Below are 18,853 nucleotides of genomic sequence, written 5' to 3'. Positions count from 1 at the left end.
GTAAGTACAGAACTGAAGCGATTAACAGTTATGCTGCACATACCAATTGAACATAACCTAGAGCGAGATGAGAACAAGTTATTTTAACTACAACCCTGTTGGCGCTGCCCCAGTACTGTCAATGGTATTGAATAAAGCAAAAGTGGGGAGGGGAAAAGAAGGGCCATTCATCTCTTATTCCCAGCACCCTTCAGTCACATGCAAACACTGAGCAGAGGAGAAGGCTGTAACTGCCAACAGCAATCACAAACTAATCCTCCATGCAGCAGCCGTCAGCAGCCTCATTTCGCTAAGATGACTCCTCCCACTGCTTCCTCCACAGGTGGCAGGCCCGCTCATTTAGTCCAGATCTCCACTAGAAAAGATTTGCCAGGATAGCTATACTGGCAACCACACATACATGTCCGTCCACCCACCCACCGGTGGTAACATTATCCCTGTCCAGAGGTCGAAGACTCAGGCACCTTTCAAGTCCCACGTAGGCCCTATTTTGAAGGGTATGTCTACACTACAAGCGCTACAGCGGCACATCTGCAGTGCTGCAGCTACGGCGCTGTAGTGTAGAGACTTGCTGCAGCGACAGAAGGAGTTTTCTGTTGGTGTAGTACATCCATATCCTAAAGAGGCAGTGGCTAGGTTGACAGAAGAATTCTTCTGTCACCCTAGCAGTCTCTACCCCAGGGCTTAGGTTGGCTTACCTGTGTCTCTCTCTGGGTCTCTCTTGAGCAGCATAGCTTAGGTGTAAATCAGGCCAAAGGCATGAATATTTCACAGGCCTTGAGCTGGCTCTCTGCACAGGCGTGAAGTTCACGCGCTGAGAATTAAAAGATAAATCTGAAATGACGTTTCGGCATTCCACTCTCACCCTCCCCAGCTTGAACGATAAAACAGCCACAATTATTTGTTTCAAAACATGTCTGAATAAATCGGTTTACTCAGGGGTTGAAACATTGCATGCGAAGTGCTGACATGGAGCAAATGGTGATGGCCCAGCTCAAATCCCGCATCTTATTTTACTACTTTCTACGTTTTAAATTAAACTATAAACAAACCATTGCATACACACCATGGCAGAACAGATAGGCCCCGGTTTTTATTGTTAGTCTGAAAAGAAGTCTTTATGTGTGCATATGTACCATTTAGATCGTAGAATCAAGGTGAATATATGCACCTATCACCCCATCACCTGCACTCTGCATCTCCAGTTCCTCCTTCCAGGCCACTTCTATTGTTCGAAACCTCTGAGTGGCTCCAAACAAATGTTGGGTTTTTTAAATCAAACTGACAGAGAAATATTTCTTCCTTTCCCTCCAAAGGTGGATTATTTCCCACAAAGTTACACTGGTCTCAGCCCCAAGACAGGCAATGTTCAGTACTGAACCAGTCTCAGAATGGGGTTCAATTACCAGGCGAAAGCGTCCTGTCCTCACAGCATGTTCAGCCAATGGGAATTTGTTCTGATGATGTCCTGCTTGTGCCTGGAGGCCCTCATGAAGAGCATTCGTGGGTGGGGTTTCTCTGGTACCAGTCAGAAATGGACATTTGCCTCAAGGCTTTACATTTATTCCATGCATCTGAAGAAGTGGGCATTCACCCACGAAAGCTCATGCTCCTATACATCTGTTAGTCTAAAAGGTGCCACAAGACTCTTTGCTGCATTTATTTCAGACACAGTAGAGCTATTTTTATTAAGTTTTTAACAATGGCTAGTGTGGGCCAGGATAGCTAGAGTGTGTCTGCCTGTACAAAGTGCTAGTATAAGGCCTATGCAACACTCAAGTCCTTAAAACAGGGCTTAAGTTGAATTTAAATGGTGTTTAGGCCCCATGTCATTCTGCGTAGGGATGAATTTCACAGAGGAAACTATAGTTTTTACTTTTTAGATTAGAAATTCAAATTCAAATTACATAGCCCCAAATTCAAATTGCGTAGACCAGAGATTTCAGTAAAAGAATGCTTTTGAGAATTCAAGGCTTAGACTAGATGCATATGCAAATTTCAGTTTGGGGGCACTCAGATGTCAGAGCTGGGATGAGGACCCTTTGGAAATCTGGTCTAAGGTGCCTTTTGTACCAAACACTAATTAAACACCTTCCCACAAACACGTTTTCCCTTAAGAGAACCACCCGTCCGATCCCTTTTGGATACTGCTTTGTGTGTTTGGTACAAAATAGCAATTAAAAGCAGCTGGATTGGGATTTGAAATGAAATAGTTTGCATCTTTAAATTCTTGCATTATTTTTTTATAACTTTCTTCTGAAAACTAGAATTTGCTCCAGGTTCCGGAGCTACTTTATATCAGGCTCTACCAAAATGTAACCAGTTCTGCATGCCATGTGAATTCTTCTCTGATGTCTGTTTGCCCTTTATTTGGTTAAAAAACAGAAAAAAGTTCACTGGGTAACATTGTTCTAACAAGATTAAAACACCATACAAAATCTCTAGAATGTGTACACATAAAGGAAAACAGAATCACAGTTTTTCAAGATTACTTCCAAAGTTAACAAGTGTTTAGGTGGAAAGAGACTTTTTAATGTATTGCTTGGGATTCTCTTACACCATTTTTTTTAAAATTAACTACAACATCACAAGACTTTGAGCTGAACTGAATTGTTTTACCCTATTTTTTGCTTTATGAAATCTGAAGAATCCTGACCATATATTGTACAGGAGTGATCCAAACTCTGTTTGCTTCAAAAGGTTTACTCCAAATTTACATCACTGTCATGTGAGAGCAGAATTCAGCCCAGTGTTGCTTAGAGAGAGAGACGCAAGACATATGTCATACAGTGTAGCTGTGATGTGGAAATATAAAAGAGCATTGATTCCAAGCTATAACTTAGTGACCATGGCCCTTATATTACCATGAAGTGATGAAAGCAACATCACATTCAGTGATAGGAACATACTGTAGATCAAAACTGCATGTTTGGGGACACAAATGAGCAATTCAGCTGCATGAGTATATGGATCGCATGGTTCTTGTGTCGGAGCCTTGTAGTTGGGTTTCTCACATGACATAGTGACAGCTGCTCACCAGCATAGGGAAAAGGCTGAGCCATAAAGTTGTTGTAGTCGTGTTGGTCCCGGGATATGAGAGAGACCAGGTGAGTGATATTAATCTTTTATTGGACCAACAGAAGTTGAACCATAAATGGCATCTAAAATTACTGTAGAATGGCAAGCCATGCTGCTGAGCTGGATTAGACTTTGCCACTGGAGAATCGCTATGCTCCAAGGCACAGTTGTTTAAAACTAACCTATTAAGGCCCCGATTCAGCAAAGTATTTCACACATGCTTAAGTCCATCCCTACCTAACAAAGTGTTTAAAGCATGTGCTTAAAGGTAGGCCTATATTTAACTCCCTTTGACGTCTGTGAGACTTAAGCAGGTGCCAAAGTGAATCGGGGCCTCGGTCCCTTATCTGTTTAGGAGATTGTTATAAATCCAATTACAGAAGATATGAAGTTATCTGGGTGGCAAGTAGACCTGCCGGTAACAGCACCGTCCTTCCAGGGATTTACTGCAACTATTCAACTGCTCTGGTCGAGGAGTAGCAGGACTAAAGTCAGTGCCTTTGCGAGGGGCGGCTCTATGTTTTTTGCCGCCCCAAGCACGGCAGGCAGGCAGCTTTTGGCAGCGCACCTGCGGGAGGTCCGCTGGTAACGCGGATTCGGCATAGCTGCCGCCGAATTGCCGCCAAAGCCGCGGGACTGGCGGACCTCCCGCAGGCATGCCGCCGAAGGCAGCCTGACTGCCGCCCTCATGGCGACCGGCAGGCCACCCCTCCCCCGGCTTGCCACCCCAGGCACGCGCTTGGTGCGCTGGTGCCTGGAGCCGCCGCTGGCCTTTGCACAGGTTCTCCTAGACAGCAGCAGTAGCCTGGTGTTCAGGACCTACACACTCCCCTTCTCATGTACACTCACTCAAGGGCCAGACACAATTTGGCCTAATATGTTTAATGACATTTAACAGCCATGTAAGGGACGAAGTGATTGTAAATAATAAATCAACCTTTACTCGGGGTACTTACTGTGCATTTCCTTTGGGAATCCCAGAAGGGTAGATTTAAAGGATAGTTAAGATTGCTAAGGCCCCAATCCTGCAAACACTTATTCATGCATCTGACTTTATGCAACTACTCTCGTGAGTGAAGCTGAGCATCTGTGTATGTGTTGCGGGATCGGGGACTAAAGTCCCATGCTATATGCTGCCTCTGTGCACAGCGGGATTCCCGTTGCTGTCAGTGGGAACGATGCAGGGCAATAGGTGGCCCATAGAATCTGGGTAAATGATAAGTTCTTGTCCCCATTGTTTTAAAAAAATAAAGGCCCAGTTCTGAAGTTGAGTCACATGTGGGATCCATCCTGGGTTCTGTGCTGCTCTGCTAGGTGCTTTAAAAATCCCTGACAGATCTAATCACCGTGCCTGAAGGGAGTCATCTTATTCTTCCCACCATGCCTTTGTTTCTTTTCACACCCTTTCATGCTCTCTATTATATATTACTTGACATCCTTTATTTTATTGTTCTCTTGAGAAATATTATTGAATCTTGAAAAAGTGATAAGATCTATTAATATAATCCACAATGCACTAGATCTAATCTAGAGCCTCTTTTAGAGCATGACTGAAATAGCTGCATTCACAGATTAATCTCCTTTTGTAATCTGGTATCTTTGCTTCCCTTTTCAGGGGCCCCTTGGTTTGGATGGCAAGCCAGTAAGTAGTGCGTTAAGTGTCAAATATACCATTTATTTATTTCTAGTTACTCCATGAAACACATACATGCAGAGCCAAATATTGTAATAATGGAGCTCTGCATTATAATTATTACAAGGTGCAGTACAGCAAGGTCACTCTATGCTTTGTAACACAGATTGATTTTAGGATTTACCAGATTAGGCCCTGATCCTGCAAATGGTAGCATCTGGGTAAATTGCAGCACTCAGGTGAAGCCCTGTTGACTTCAATGGGACTAATCACAGTATATAAAGTTCAGCACTTTTGTAAGTCTTTACAGGATCGGGGCCTCTGTGAGCTTTTACTCTGAAAGGTGACTGTAACATAACGCTGTCATTCTGGAGTTCTGTGGTTTTTGAGTCTCAGTAATTTTTATATACAGTGTACTGAGTTTATAAATAAAAAGATGTACCTTTCTAAGTGCCAGCCCTATAAACTCAACTTGGGACTGGTTGGGAAGCAAAGCTGAGTTCTTTCCTTCTTGAGCATCATCTCTGGTCAAACAAATTATGCCCTCAGTAACATCTGATGAACCCCATTGCTTTCCATGTGTTTGCACAGATTGTCCCTGTAATTGGAACTTAAAAAGCAACTCCATTGATGCACTGGAGGGAACAAAATCAAGTGCACACTCTTAGCTGGGTGCTAATGGGAGTAAAAAGTCATAATAAATTATTTAAATTGCAAAAGTGACCAGTCTCTCTGAATACACACACTGCTGAGTAGGGGTGTACATTTCTCCAGAGTGGTTTGGAACTGGTCTCAGTGTGCATGATTATTGAAGTAGCATTTTGTGAATTATTGGGATGGGGCACAATCTGGAATTCATTTTTACACGATGTTCTCTTGACTTCTTTCTTTTGCTTGGAAGCCTATTGGAAATCCAGGTACATGTCTCCTTATTGTCTTTACAAAATCAGAGCCTTTTGATAACACGCTGACTGAACTTTGGTCAGTTCTGATTTTTTTCATAAAGGATATTTAAGAACTGTCACTTGTGTGTATTTTGTTTTCAAACTGCATTTCCTTCCATGATCACTAGAGGGCCGCATTTGAAATCTTTTCAAGCTACAAATCATTAAGTGACTGTATTGAGAAAGGTAGTAGAGGCTAATTCATTCAGTTGCAAAGTCGTTCGAGATATTTTGTTAGCCACTTCGGGAATGTTTCATTATAGCTGCAAATATGCTCTACTTCTGTTGCTATATTAAAAAAAAAAGACTACTAGTAGAAAACAATTGGGGGCGGACCAACCAGTTAGATCAGTACGAGAGTCTTTGCCCATTATTCAAACCAATCCGGAATTGAACTTTTTTGGAGGTTTGAACAGGGCCGCCCAGAGGATTCAGGGAGCCTGGTGTCTTCGGCGGCGGGTCCCGGAGCGGAAGGACCCCCCGCCGCCGAACTGCCGCCGAAGACCCGGAGCAGAAAACGCTCCGGAGGCCCGGGCCCCACGAGAGTTTTCCGGGGCCCCCAGAGCGAGTGAAGGACCCCGCTCCAGGGGCCCAGAAAAACTGTCGTGGGGGCCCCTGTGGGGCCCGGGGCAAATTTCCCCACTTCCCCCCCCCCCCCCCCCCCCGGCGGCCCTGTAGCTAGGTTCCAAAAGCTGCAGGTAGGTGCTTCGTGGGATTGTCAAAAGCATCTGGGCACCTAACTTCCATTGATTTTCATGGGATTTAGGTGCTTTTGAACATCACAGTCAGCACCTAATTAGGCACCTTAATACCTTTTAAAAATCTGGCCCTAAATGCCTAATTTCCTTTGGCTCCTTGGAAATTTCAGCCAAGAAGTTTGAATAGATTTCCCTAGGCTCCTCTGTTGTCAGCATACACTTGGAATCAAATGTTTGCAGGATAGGACTCTGAGTGAGGAGAGGGGCATGAAACCCACGTGTTTTATAGTGTGATCTACTTTTCTACAGGCCAATAATTCCTTTGGTCCACGTAGTAAACATCCACCGACATATAGAGAGGCGGGATGTCAGGCTAGAGCATCGTAATGGCTGCTTCTGGCCTTAAAATCTATGAATGTCTGTAAGTAGGATGTCCATGTGTAGAGCAAATGTAGGCTATAACCCTGATCTTTCAACAGGCTCCAGAGGCAGACCCCTAAATCCCCTGCAATGTGGCTCTTTGCATCCATCAGCATGGACTCTCCTGCAGAATTGGAGCTCATGTCCCATACTTGTTGTTCTCAGGTTTTTTCCCCACCACAAATATTTGATGGTTCTTTCTTTCTTTAAAAAATAAAATAAAATAAAATAAAATTACAGGGTTTGCTTGGCCTAAAAGGAGAACAAGTGAATCTGATTTTTCTCTTTCCAAATGATATTAATTTCTTTAGCAGTAATGCTTTTAATTTCAACAAATGTTTAAAATGTTAAAAAAAAAGAAAGAAAGAAACCTCACTTTTTTGGTCCTTAAGGAAGAGAGGGGGAGAAAGAAAAACATAGCAATAGACTTAGATTGGAGCCATTTTAAATACTCCGAACCCACCTCACGCTTTGGTGGCAGTGGAAAGGGTGGGAATGGTTACTGGATGTGAATAGCTTGAATTAGTTTTGCAGAGCCAATCCCCTCTGGCTTTTGCCCATCCCTACAGAGAACACATGGGAATAGAGAAAAGGCAAATGTGGTTTTAAAAAAAAAAAAAATCCAAACCCAAGAAACTAGGAGCCCGGGTTGTGCAACATGCTGAGCATTCTGCTGTCCAATGGGATCTGGCCTTAAATTAGCAAAACCCTAAGGCAAAAGAAGACCCATAAATTAAAAGAAGAAACAGAAACCACAAACACGTACAACATGCACTACAGGACCCATTCTCCTCTCTGTGCGTGTGTTGATGTTGATGGTCAGAAGTTAAAGGCAAGCCCCAAGGCTGGAAGAGACTCCTCTGGGGAGGCAAAAACCAAACTGAAAGAAAAAGCAAACCTAGCCCATCAAATGGCTATACTGAGACCAGGCCGCTCCTGAGCTCGTCCATGGAATGCCCTGGAAAGTAAGGGGCCAACACTATTGCCTGAGGCCAGACGTGCAGCGAATGGGCTGCTGTGCAAATAGGCGAATGCGTCTGCCATTGTGCCTCCCTTTTGACTTCCTGCCTCCTCCCCACCCTGTGGCACATGAGGTCTTAGTTTAGCTAATGCTCACGCCCTTAATTGTGCTGAATGGAAATGAAATTCTTCTTTTGCCTTAAACCTTGAGTGAAACACACATCAGAGCATTTTTCATGGCTTTTGGGGGCTCTAACCCATCTCTTCCTACCCATCTCAGACAGAGCTATTTTGGGGGAACAGCAAATAGGCCAAAGAAAGCAGCCTGCCCTCCTTATATATTTCAAACAGTTGTATAATTGGGAATAACATACCTGTAATGACACACTGAGCATGTGTTTCTAGAAATGGTTTAATAGCTCAAGCAATGTCTTGCTTATAGTAAATATCAATATCATGTGTGCTTGAGATGCAGATTAAAATGCTTTTTCTGTTCTTTTAGTCTGGGGGTTTCCTGCTGATGAGAGGGAAACAGAATGGTGATCTCATTGGTTCTTCATTAGACATGCATCTTTTATGTAAAACAACATGTAGCTTAATAAAAAAGAAAGAGAAATAGAGTTGAATGGAAATCAAATTATGAATAAAGAATGTTATTCTTTCTAGTCAAGACACTGGAGCAAAGATGTGCATGCTGATCATATATGCTGCTTTTTTATTCTGCTCTCACTTATATTTACAGGGACCTCCCGGACCAAAAGGGGAAAAGGTAAAGACTAAACTTACCAAAATGCATCTTTAAAAACCCTCTACACTGCATTAACAAATACTTATTGTTTCCTGGGCACTGGAATTTTTTTAGTTAAGAATACCTAATATGGTAGAGTCCTGTCTTCTAATTGTTTCATAGTGGAGCATGGAGCCATAAGGCTAAATTCTCCCTTTACCTTGGCAAAACCCACGGAAGGGAAAAAGTTACAGCAGGAAGTGCTCTGAAATGACAGGGTAGAAATAGTGTCACACTCTCTTCAGCGGGGGAAAGAATTAGCAGATGCTAACTCTTCCAAGCATACAAGCATCCCCACACAACTTGAGACATCCACATGCCATCCTTTTCTCCAGCAGCACAGATAGCTTAGTGGTTGTGCTCTCCTTTTTCCATGTTATGCTCTAGCTCCCCCACTGAGCGTTAGAAAAGCCATGGAAAGGTGGCTACTGTTACAAAATTATCTTAGCCCTCCCAGGCACCATTTTTCCATGTAGGTTACAGGCAGTGGCTGTGGGAGCCTTAGAAATGGAAAATACCTGGAGTATCTGCTCATCTCTTGCCAATGCAGAATTGTTCCCTGTCACATTGTCTCAAGGTCTTGTCCGGCCTGGTTTTGAATGAGTTAAGCTATGCGGCTCTTGACATTTCCCTGGGGGTACTATTCCACAGTCTACTGGCCTTCCACTCTGTCTTGCATGTCTGAGATTTGAACTCTAATTGCTGTACCTTGCTGTTTTGTGTGACATGTAGGGTGAACAAGGGGACGTCGGCCCAAGGGTAAGTACCAATAGCACTCACTTATTTTTCTAAAACACAACCAAACCCCACTATGATAAAGGAAAGCAAATCTATGTGTAATATTTGTCAGTGCAAGCTATAATGCAGTGAAGGTTTAGAAAACATTGTATTCTACCATCAGTATTGATTCTTGGGCATCATTTTTCTTCCCCAGATAATTATGGTCTGGATACATGAAAGCTTTAGTTAAGAACCTTCAGTCCTATGAGCCCAGATCACTTTTGTTTTGGTTTCCCATTACAAGATCTTCTTTTGTTTGAGAAAGGAGAAAAAAGAAATACCGTCAGCTTCCATGTTTCACTTGAGACAACTATTGTTCTTTATTTGTATTGTGGTCATACCTCAATACAATACCTCAGTCAGGGATCGGGGCCCCCTCTGTGTTAGACACTACCCATACGTATAGTGAAAAAGACTCTATTCCTGCCCTACAGAGTTTACAATGTAAGTATTTGATGAGAGACAGCAAGTAGATACAACAGACACGTGGGAGTGTGAGGTACCAGTGAGGTTATTGGTGTTATAAGTTTGTTTCATCTTCTCTCCTCTCGGTGTCTCTTCCATTCTTGTGGATTCTTTCCATGAGCTATTCTCACTCACTTGTAATTGCTCTGGGCTACCTCTGATTGAGGATAAAGGTAACCAACCCAAGTGAGGAGAGAGAAAAGTTTCTGCCATAATGTATGGAAATTAATGACCTGTTGTGGGAATGACACAAACGCATATTGTTTCTAACCTGTGAAGTAAATTATTTAAAATAGAACAACAGTGTAGGTTCCTTCAACAAATATATGGGATCAATCCTCTAGCTAGAATGGAGCAGCTGGTTACAGGTATGGTAAGTGAAAGCTCAACATGTCAAGGAATAAGACATGATGTGGTGTGGGTGCCATCAGACATGTGCTTTCCACAGTACTATGTTTTACTCAAGTGAGTAAAAGTTTAATTAGCCTGCAATGTATAGAGACAGGCTGAGCTGGAGTTCCTATGTCTGCTGGATGTGCCTGGGAACACTCAACGTTGTTAAATTAGTGTGCACCTCTCTAAGCCTAGAGGCTGACACGGAGCGAGTAACCTAGGAGTTGGCTGTTGGAAGATGGCTCGGCTGCTGCTTTGATGTGTGGTTTCTTGGAATCTTCTTTCTGTGTTTAAATGCAGGGTAAGCATTTTGCTAAGGAAACCTGTATGGGTCCTTCCTGATTATTAAATATACAACATTCTCCTTTGCATCGCTGTGTTCAGACTTGAGTCTCTCTTACATTCTGGCGGCTTTCCTTTGAGGCTGGAAGAGGTTGTTGTTAGTGGTTCTGTCACTTTAAGAAGATCCAGGACCCCAGGCTTCCTCCAGACTCTCCATCTGTGGCGTCTCGGAATATCCCACGCCGCTCTGATTGTACCACATAGTTAATATTATCATTTTAACAAAGAGTATTAATTACTGATGGCTGGGCAGCATGTGAGCTGGTCACAGTCTGCACATGGGGAGCAGAGAAACAAATTCCCGCCGATTGTCAGATCACAATCAAAGATGCGTAGGCCTTGAAAAAAATCGCAACAAAATGAGGGCTGCCCAGCTACCTAGTAGAATGTGGTAGGTGGGCCCTTGATATTCAGACGTGAACTTTGGTTAGCAGTTGCTAGGATCAGTGTGCTCAGCAGGAAGGATAGAGTCTGTACCGACACCTCTCTGCTGTTTCGGGAGTAGGCATCCAGAGGGAGTGGTGTCCATCCCCCAGAGGAACGAGCAGCAATCACAATGTAGGGACATGAAGGAGAGAAGAGTGGATAAAATGAAGGGTCTCTTGGGACCCCTTCAGCCTGAAAAGGGGAGGGAACTTTATACCACCCAAGTGGCTTTTCCATATTACTCAATTAAATGAACACTTGTGTGGTAATTACTCCGTTACTGCACAGCACTGTCTGTGGGAAGTGTATTGTGAGGATACGCTATCATTGTCTGTCTAGCACAACAGTTTCCAGGGAAATCGATGGTTGATCTGCAGAGTTCCCTGTTGCTTCCCCACAAGCTTATTCTTGGGACCTTGCTGCAATGAACTGTGTTCTGCAGGAGAAGTGTTTCGGGGGGTGTCTGAGGGAGAGAACAGACCCCTGTTAAACTGAGCCAGCAGACTATTAGAATTAAATGTGGGTGCACCTTAAAAAGAGGGTTTAAAGCTCTGGTGGATCTTGTCACCATGCAGTTGTGGATTGTGGTATTTTGTGATAGGGTCTTTCCGCATCTCTGGGGTGAAGAATGATCTTTTTTCTTTATTTACCAACAAAATTATTAGGGCTGTCAATTAATCACCGTTAACCCGTGTGATTAACTCAAAATTAATTGTGATTAAAAAAATAATCATGATTAATCAGTTTAAATCGCACTGTTAAACAATAGGATACCAATTTAAATTTATTAAATATTTTGGATGTTTTTCTATATTTTCAAATATATTAAATTCTGTGTTTTAATTGAAATCAGTGTATATTATTTCTTATTACAAATATTTGCCCTGAAAAAATGATAAACAAAAGAAATAGTATTTTTCAATTCACCTCATACAAGTATTGTAGTGCAATCCCTTTGTCGTGAAAGTGAATAATTGCACTCAAAACCAAAACAATGTAAAACTTCAGAGCCTACGGAGTCCACTCAGTCCTACTTCTTGTTCAGCCAATCTCTAAGACAAACAAGTTTGTTTACATTTACAGGAGATAATGCTGCCCACTTCTTATTTACAATGTACCAGAAAGTGAGAACAGGCGTTTGCATGGCACTTTTGTAGCTAACGTTGCAAGGTATTTATGTGCCGGATATGCTAAACATTCGTATGCCCCTTCATGCTTCGGCCACCATTCCAGAGGACATGCTTCCATGCTGATGACGCTCATTAAAAAAATAATGCATTAATTAAATTTGTGACTGAACTCCTTGGGGGAGAATTATGTCTCCTGCTCTGTTTTACCCGCATTCTGCCATATATTTCATGTTACAGAATCTCGGATGATGACCCAACACATGTTGTTCATTTTAAGAACACTTTCGCTGCAGATTTCACAAAACGCAAAGAAGGTACCAATATGAGATTTCTAAAGATAGCTACAGCACTCAACCCAAGGTTTAAGAATCTGAAGTGCCTTCCAAAATCTGAGAGGGACGAGGTGTGGCGCATGCTTTCAGATGTCTTAAAAGAGCAACACTCCAATTCGGAAACTACAGACCCGAACCACCAAAAAAGAAAATCAACCTTCTGCTGGTGGCATCTGACTCAGATAATGAAAATGAACATGTGTCGGTCCGCACTGCTTTCGATTCTTATCGAGCAGAACCCTTCATCAGCATGGACGCATATCCCCTGGAATGGTGGTTGAAGCATGAAGGGACATATGAATCTTTAGCACATTTGGCACGTAAATATCTTGCAACACCGGCTAAAACAGTGCCATGAGAACACCTGTTCTCACTTTCAGGTGACATTGTAAACAGGAAGCGTGCAACATTGGATGAACGAGAAGTAGGACTGAGTGGACTTGCAGGCTCTCAAATTTTACATTGTTTTATTTTTGAATGCAGGTTTCTTGTACACAATTCTACATTGGTAAGTTCAACTTTCATGATAAAGAGATTGCACTACAGTACTTGTATTAGGTGAATTGAAAAAAACTATTTCTTTTGTTTTTTTACAGTGCAAATACTTATAATCAAAAATAAATATAAAGTGAGCATTGTACACTTTGTATTCTGTGTTGTAATTGAAATCAATATATTTGAAAATGTAGAAAACACCCAAAGATATTTAAATAAATGGTATTCTACTATTGTTTAACAGTGTGATTAATCACGGTTAATTTTTTTAATCGCTTGACAGCCCTAAAAATTATATAAACTCCTCCTATATAACTCAGAGGTGAGACCAGGTTACCAGGAATACACTTACTGGCCATGTGTGACAGGAAAGAGATGTAGGAATGATCTTTGGGTTTTTTTCTCATCCTCATGAGGAATATTTTGCTTTATTTGACATGGTGCAGAGATAATCGCTTGTTAAATGTTTACTGAAAGTTCTGAATCAGAGCTAAAAAGTTTAGGGCTTCTTCTGACAAGGTGCTGTGGCACTTGGCATTCAGCAGAATCAGGCTCCTAAGGTTGGATGTCATTTTATAACCCTACCTGGTGTCACAGTGACTGAGGTAAACTGACAATTCAGGGTAAAATTTTCAAAGGCTCCTAAATCAGTTGGGAGGTTGTCTCATTTTTCAAAAGTGGCTCCTAAGTGCCCAAGTCAAAGTTTCATTGACTTTTAAATGGAGATTTAGGCTCCTAAGTTACTTAGGTCCTTTTGAAATGCTTAACCCGCCATCTTTAAAACACCTAGAGCAGATTTGGATTCCAAGATTTGTCCCTTTTCTCTTTGGATGAAGTTCACCCCTGTGCAGAGGGTCAGCACCAGGCTTAGGCACCATTTAAATTCCCACCCAAGTCCTCAAAATATGGTCTAAGTGGGGTGTGAGCCTTGTGCTGGATGTGGTTTCTACCCTTTGACCCTGATTCCAGATTATGAACTCTGTGGCTCTGAACAGAAACACCAGTCTGTCCAAATAGAGACCCATAATGGCCTGCATGGATCACAATGCAAGATCAGGGCCTATGTGAATTACAGAAGAGATTATCATTAAGGCCAGAAGGGACTACTATGACCATTGTCTGACCTCCTACAGAACACAGGCTGGAGAACCTTACCTAGTAACGTTGGCATCCACCCCTAGCGTCTCTTTGCACTATAGTATATGTTGTAGGAAGATAGCCACTCTTGTCTTAAAGGCTTCAAGTGATGGAGAATCCACCACAAACCTGGGTAACTTGTTCCAGTGGTTAGTTACCTGCAGTGTTAAAAATTGCACCTTCTGGCTAGGCTGAATTTGTCTAGCTTCATCTTCCAATCATTGGATCTCATTATGCTTTTTTCTGCTAGATTAAAAAAGTGCCAAACAAACAAACAAACAAGGAGATCCTGTCTGACAAGAGAAAAACACAAAGGAGTCTAGTGATTGACGAGGTTTGACTCTACAATGAGTTGCTCTGCTTTTTCCCGGAGTGTCACGGTGGTGGATTAAATACAAAACCTCCTGAGTGATTGTGCAGCAGTTGTCTTATATAACTAAAAATAGGCTGAAAACAATGCACAGATGTTGTCAATTACATGTAAAAACAATGTGCATTCAGAAGTGTCCACGTTATGAAATATGTTTGTGCCCCAATTTCTCAATGTGTTGTGTCCCTGGGGAATCCCTGGCTCTGGGGCCTCAGCAGCACAGTTAAGCAATCAGATTCTGGTGCTAAAAGTTTGTGGTTCACAAATAAATCAGATGTGTCTGGGTTTCTAAGGCACTTACTCACTGCTCAGCATCTCTGTTCCTGTCCCTAAAACATACTGTCCTTTGATACCATCTGGCCTAGAGTAGTTCTGTTTCCATAACTTAGTCTGTATTGTATCAGAGGGGTAGCTGTGTTAGTCTGGATCTATAAAAAGCGACAGAGAGTCCTGTGGCACCTTATAGACTAACAGACGTATTGGAGCATAAGCTTTCGTGGGTGAATACCCACTTCGTCAGATGCATGTAGTGGAATTTCCAGAGGCAGGTAATTTCTACCGCATGCATCTGACGAAGTGGGTATTCACCCACGAAAGCTTATGCTCCAATACGTCTGTTAGTCTATAAGGTACCACAGGACTCTTTGTCACTTTTTAGTCTGTATTATATCTGCTGTCTCAGTGATAGCTTTATTTCCTAAAGTTGTTTCCTAGCTGATAGAAGAAGCTGTGTCACAGCTCTGTGTGATGATAATCAAAAAGAATAAAGAATCAGATAGAATAAATAATTGGTAATAATAATCAAAAAGGATAAATAACCGGTAATGTATCCAATAAGAGCCTGCTCTGTAAAATAGCATGGCTGGGGAAAGGGCCTATTTAATGCAAAGCTTAATACAAAAATAATATCACTATGTTGAGTATGGAAAGACTAGAAAAAAATAAATACTCATGAATATTCTCGAGAAAACAAACAATGAAAAGGAGATCAACGCAGATAAAGATTAACTACTAAAATTCATTGCTATGCACTCTATTTCTGTTCTTGGGTGTAATAAACTTTATTAGGGCTTAATTTTCTATAACTGGCACCTATGTAAAATGTGTGCCCAAAACAGATAATTGCATAAATGGATGTAACTCTTGCTCACGTAGTTACCTTATACAGGTATTATGTGCTAATTTTTGAGACCTGAGTGGCCAATTCTGCAAACGCTTACACATGCGAGTAACTATCCTACTCGTATGCATAAGTCTTTTCAGGATCAATAACTTTAGCTGTGAACTTTTCTTTCGTTTATTTACTGAGCGAGATGAACAGTAGATATTCATCTCATATTGGACCCCAGTATTATATTGTGAGAGATGAACTGGCCTCAGCCGGATATTACCATAGGGAATTTATTACCCACCACTTAAATATGTAGTTCTATTTCCCAAAGGAATGGTTATTCTCTCTACTCAAGCCCTCATTTTATCCACTCTAGATTTATAGATTGTCCCACATCATATGATCTCATTTTCTCTGACAATACACGTGTAGACAAGTGACTTACACTTAAGCAAGTGATGGACTTGGGAATGTTTAGGCCAGTAGAGATTTGTTGTGTGTGGCCAGAGAGACATGCTTTGTTCTTGGGAAGGAAAAAACGTTATGCTTTTTGTGTATGCATTACTGACTGGCCCAAGTAATAGACTTCCTAGCAGCAGGGCGAAAGATACTACAGTGGGAGTCATTGGAGGACGTCAGGTTAAGGGAAAGTTAAAGGAAAAGTTGTAAGCTTTGCCAAAAATTACTAAGCCGCTTCCCTGTCAGGAGATAACAGCCTGGTTGATGATAACTTAATTGACATCATATTGGCTTAGCAGTTTAGGAGACAGGACTTATCATCTGGACATGTCATGAAGGTGTCAAGAACTGTGCAACTCCGTCTCATACCCACTCAGCTGCCAATAACCGAGCACTTCCACCTTCAGTTAAGTGTTCAGCACTTGTCCGCAGCATTGTCAGTGCTCCTTGAAGAAAGATGTTATTGATAATGTGTGTTATATCCCTCTGGTACCTTGGGAAATTATAGAAACAGACACTGGCAAGCAACAGGCTGCATGGTTAAGCTGACAAAAATGTTCCCACAGTCTGTAGTTGAGACAGAAGTTGGAATAGTATCCCTTGCTCTTCTCTCAAGAAGGGAAAACAAGGTGATCTGTACTCGCCAAACTCAAATTGCCGATGGAAAGATAAAACACAAATCTGTCATATACAACTACGTTCAGCTCACGATATTTTGACTTAAAGTTTCATGCACATGAATCTAAAAAAAAGAGCGCTCTTAAGAAATGAAATGTTTGCAGCATTATTTTAGCTGTGTTTGGCCCAGGATATCAGAGAGAAGGTGGGTGAGGCAATATCTTTTATTGGACCAACTTCTGTGGAAATCAAAACTTGGCTCTTTCACCAACAGTAGTTAGTCCAATAAAAGATATTACTTCACCCACCTCGTCTCTTCAGAAATTAAATGTCTTTTGCACTTCTCTACAGATGCCAGCTTAAAAAAAGCAGCAATGAATGGTGACATTTGCTTGATTGGATTGTTTTTCATCCACTAAATTTGTGAGATTTATTAGCGAGTTGGGGGCAGATGAATGAATTAATATTCATTATATCTACTGAGGAAATATAATATATTTGCTATCTTGAGATCGGGGGATATCTTCCAGTGGGCTATATCTTCCATTGTGTCTTGTTGGAATAATGTATTTATTGTATAGTGAAACTCTGACATGTGGGAACCTTCTGTACCCTGCCAGCTCTGAATTCCCTCCTCTGCATTAAGCTAATGAAAAGACTTCGCTCTCATGTGTGTGTTTGCTACTTACAAAGCCTCCAATTGAATCAACGACCTTAAAGCTCTCACTATTTCTCTTTCTTGGTTATTTCCTCCAGTGTCATTTCTTTATTCCTTGGTGAAGTTACTTTGTTAGATAATATTAACTGAACCTTTTAAAAATCACTCCCATGCTGTAACCTTTGTCTTGACTTCTTGATCTTTCACGCTCTACGTTTCACTCACCTGGCTAGATGGTTTTTCCTCGCCTCAATCATGGATTTCTCTCTAATGACCAGCATGTCTTTAGCCGACGAATCCTTAAGGTAGATGTGTTGAATCTACGTCTTCTGGCTTGCTGTGCTTCTTTCTGAATTATGTTTCCTTATTAGCTAATAGCACCTTATTGCCATTGTAAGTCATAAATACGATGAGCCAAATCCTGAGAGTCCTGCTCAGTTTTTAACTCAACCAAAATTCCATGTGAACGTAGTGGGAGTTCTGCCTATGTAAGGAAGGAGTGAAAACTAAGGCCTTGAGGGTCTGGCTCTTTGTGTGAGTCATGGGGGGAGGAGGCGATAAGGATAGTTCTATATGCTATACTTGTACCATATGAATAATAGTAGTAATCGCACAATGAAATAGATCAGTCCAAATCCTCAAGTCCTAACTTGAATTTTTACTTAGGCAAAATTCAATGGGAGATTTCCTGGCTGAGACAAAATTGGGTAGAGTCTTCCGGATTTGCAGTGGAATTTTCAAGTCTCTGAGTGATTTAGGAGAATGAATCACATTGAATGGCAATAGGATTTGTGCTCCCAATTCACATAGACACTTCTGAAAATCCCACCCTGGTCCCTGATTTGTGGGTGGACCATATTAAACACAATTCTGTTCCTGTGTTGTTCAGATTGGTATCTTGTCCAGATGCTGTTAAGAGTTATGATCCAGTCTTTTCATGGGGATTTTTAGTGTTAACTCCGCATGTCAGAACAATCAGCTTCCATCCTAAAGGCTGGGCTATTGGAGTTCACCAGGGGATCAGTAGCTGGTAATCTGAGTAGTGAAATTCATTCTGAGATCAGGAGTGCTCCACCTTCTGACCAAGCTTTTCTGGCTGTTTAACTGAAACAAGTGTACACTACTAAATTCTTTAGTGTTAAAATTGCAAGTAGAGACGTAGACTCATCTTTTCTTTATCTACTGGCAAAGTATGGTGCAAGTGGAGCATTTTAATATCATTACATTTCAGTTGTACTAGAGCAGTGGTTCTCAACCTGTGGCCGCTTGCGGCCCAATCAGCACAGAGCTGCGGCTCATGTGACATCCTCAGGGCCATAGAGGTAGTATTGCATGCGGCCCACAGTGGCAAATAGGTTGAGAACCACCGTACTAGAGGGATGTCATTAAATATGTTTTGATTCCTTTATTATCTACTAAATGGTGGTAGTACAACCGTGCTTGAAGTAGGCATGATATCAAGTATGTGATTTAATATTCAGGCATTAATGTTTAACTAGTGTTTTCTATGTTCATATTTGCTATGAGGCCAAGTCCTGCACAACTTACTCAGACAAAACTCCTGCTGGAAGGTGTGGGTCAAAACCCTGAATAAGGGATCAGTAAAAATTGGAAAAA

At 41.7% G+C, this 18,853-nt stretch overlaps 1 protein-coding gene across 1 annotated transcript in view; it reads left to right on the top strand.

Moving 5' to 3' along the window:
* Positions 1-18,853, top strand: part of COL23A1 (collagen type XXIII alpha 1 chain) — a 315,082-nt gene that overhangs the window by 269,975 nt on the left and 26,254 nt on the right. Inside the window, exons 6-9 of the mRNA XM_065410054.1 lie at positions 4,694-4,720; positions 8,476-8,502; positions 9,253-9,279; positions 17,470-17,541. Of these exons, the coding sequence (XP_065266126.1) occupies positions 4,694-4,720; positions 8,476-8,502; positions 9,253-9,279; positions 17,470-17,541 (153 nt within the window). The remainder of the gene's footprint in view (positions 1-4,693; positions 4,721-8,475; positions 8,503-9,252; positions 9,280-17,469; positions 17,542-18,853) is intronic.

The sequence above is a fragment of the Emys orbicularis genome, chromosome 8 (genome assembly GCF_028017835.1).
Source record: "Emys orbicularis isolate rEmyOrb1 chromosome 8, rEmyOrb1.hap1, whole genome shotgun sequence".
Classification (NCBI taxonomy): domain Eukaryota; kingdom Metazoa; phylum Chordata; order Testudines; family Emydidae; genus Emys; species Emys orbicularis.
Note: the sequence above shows the minus strand (reverse complement) of the source record. Positions and strands in the feature narration are given on the sequence as shown.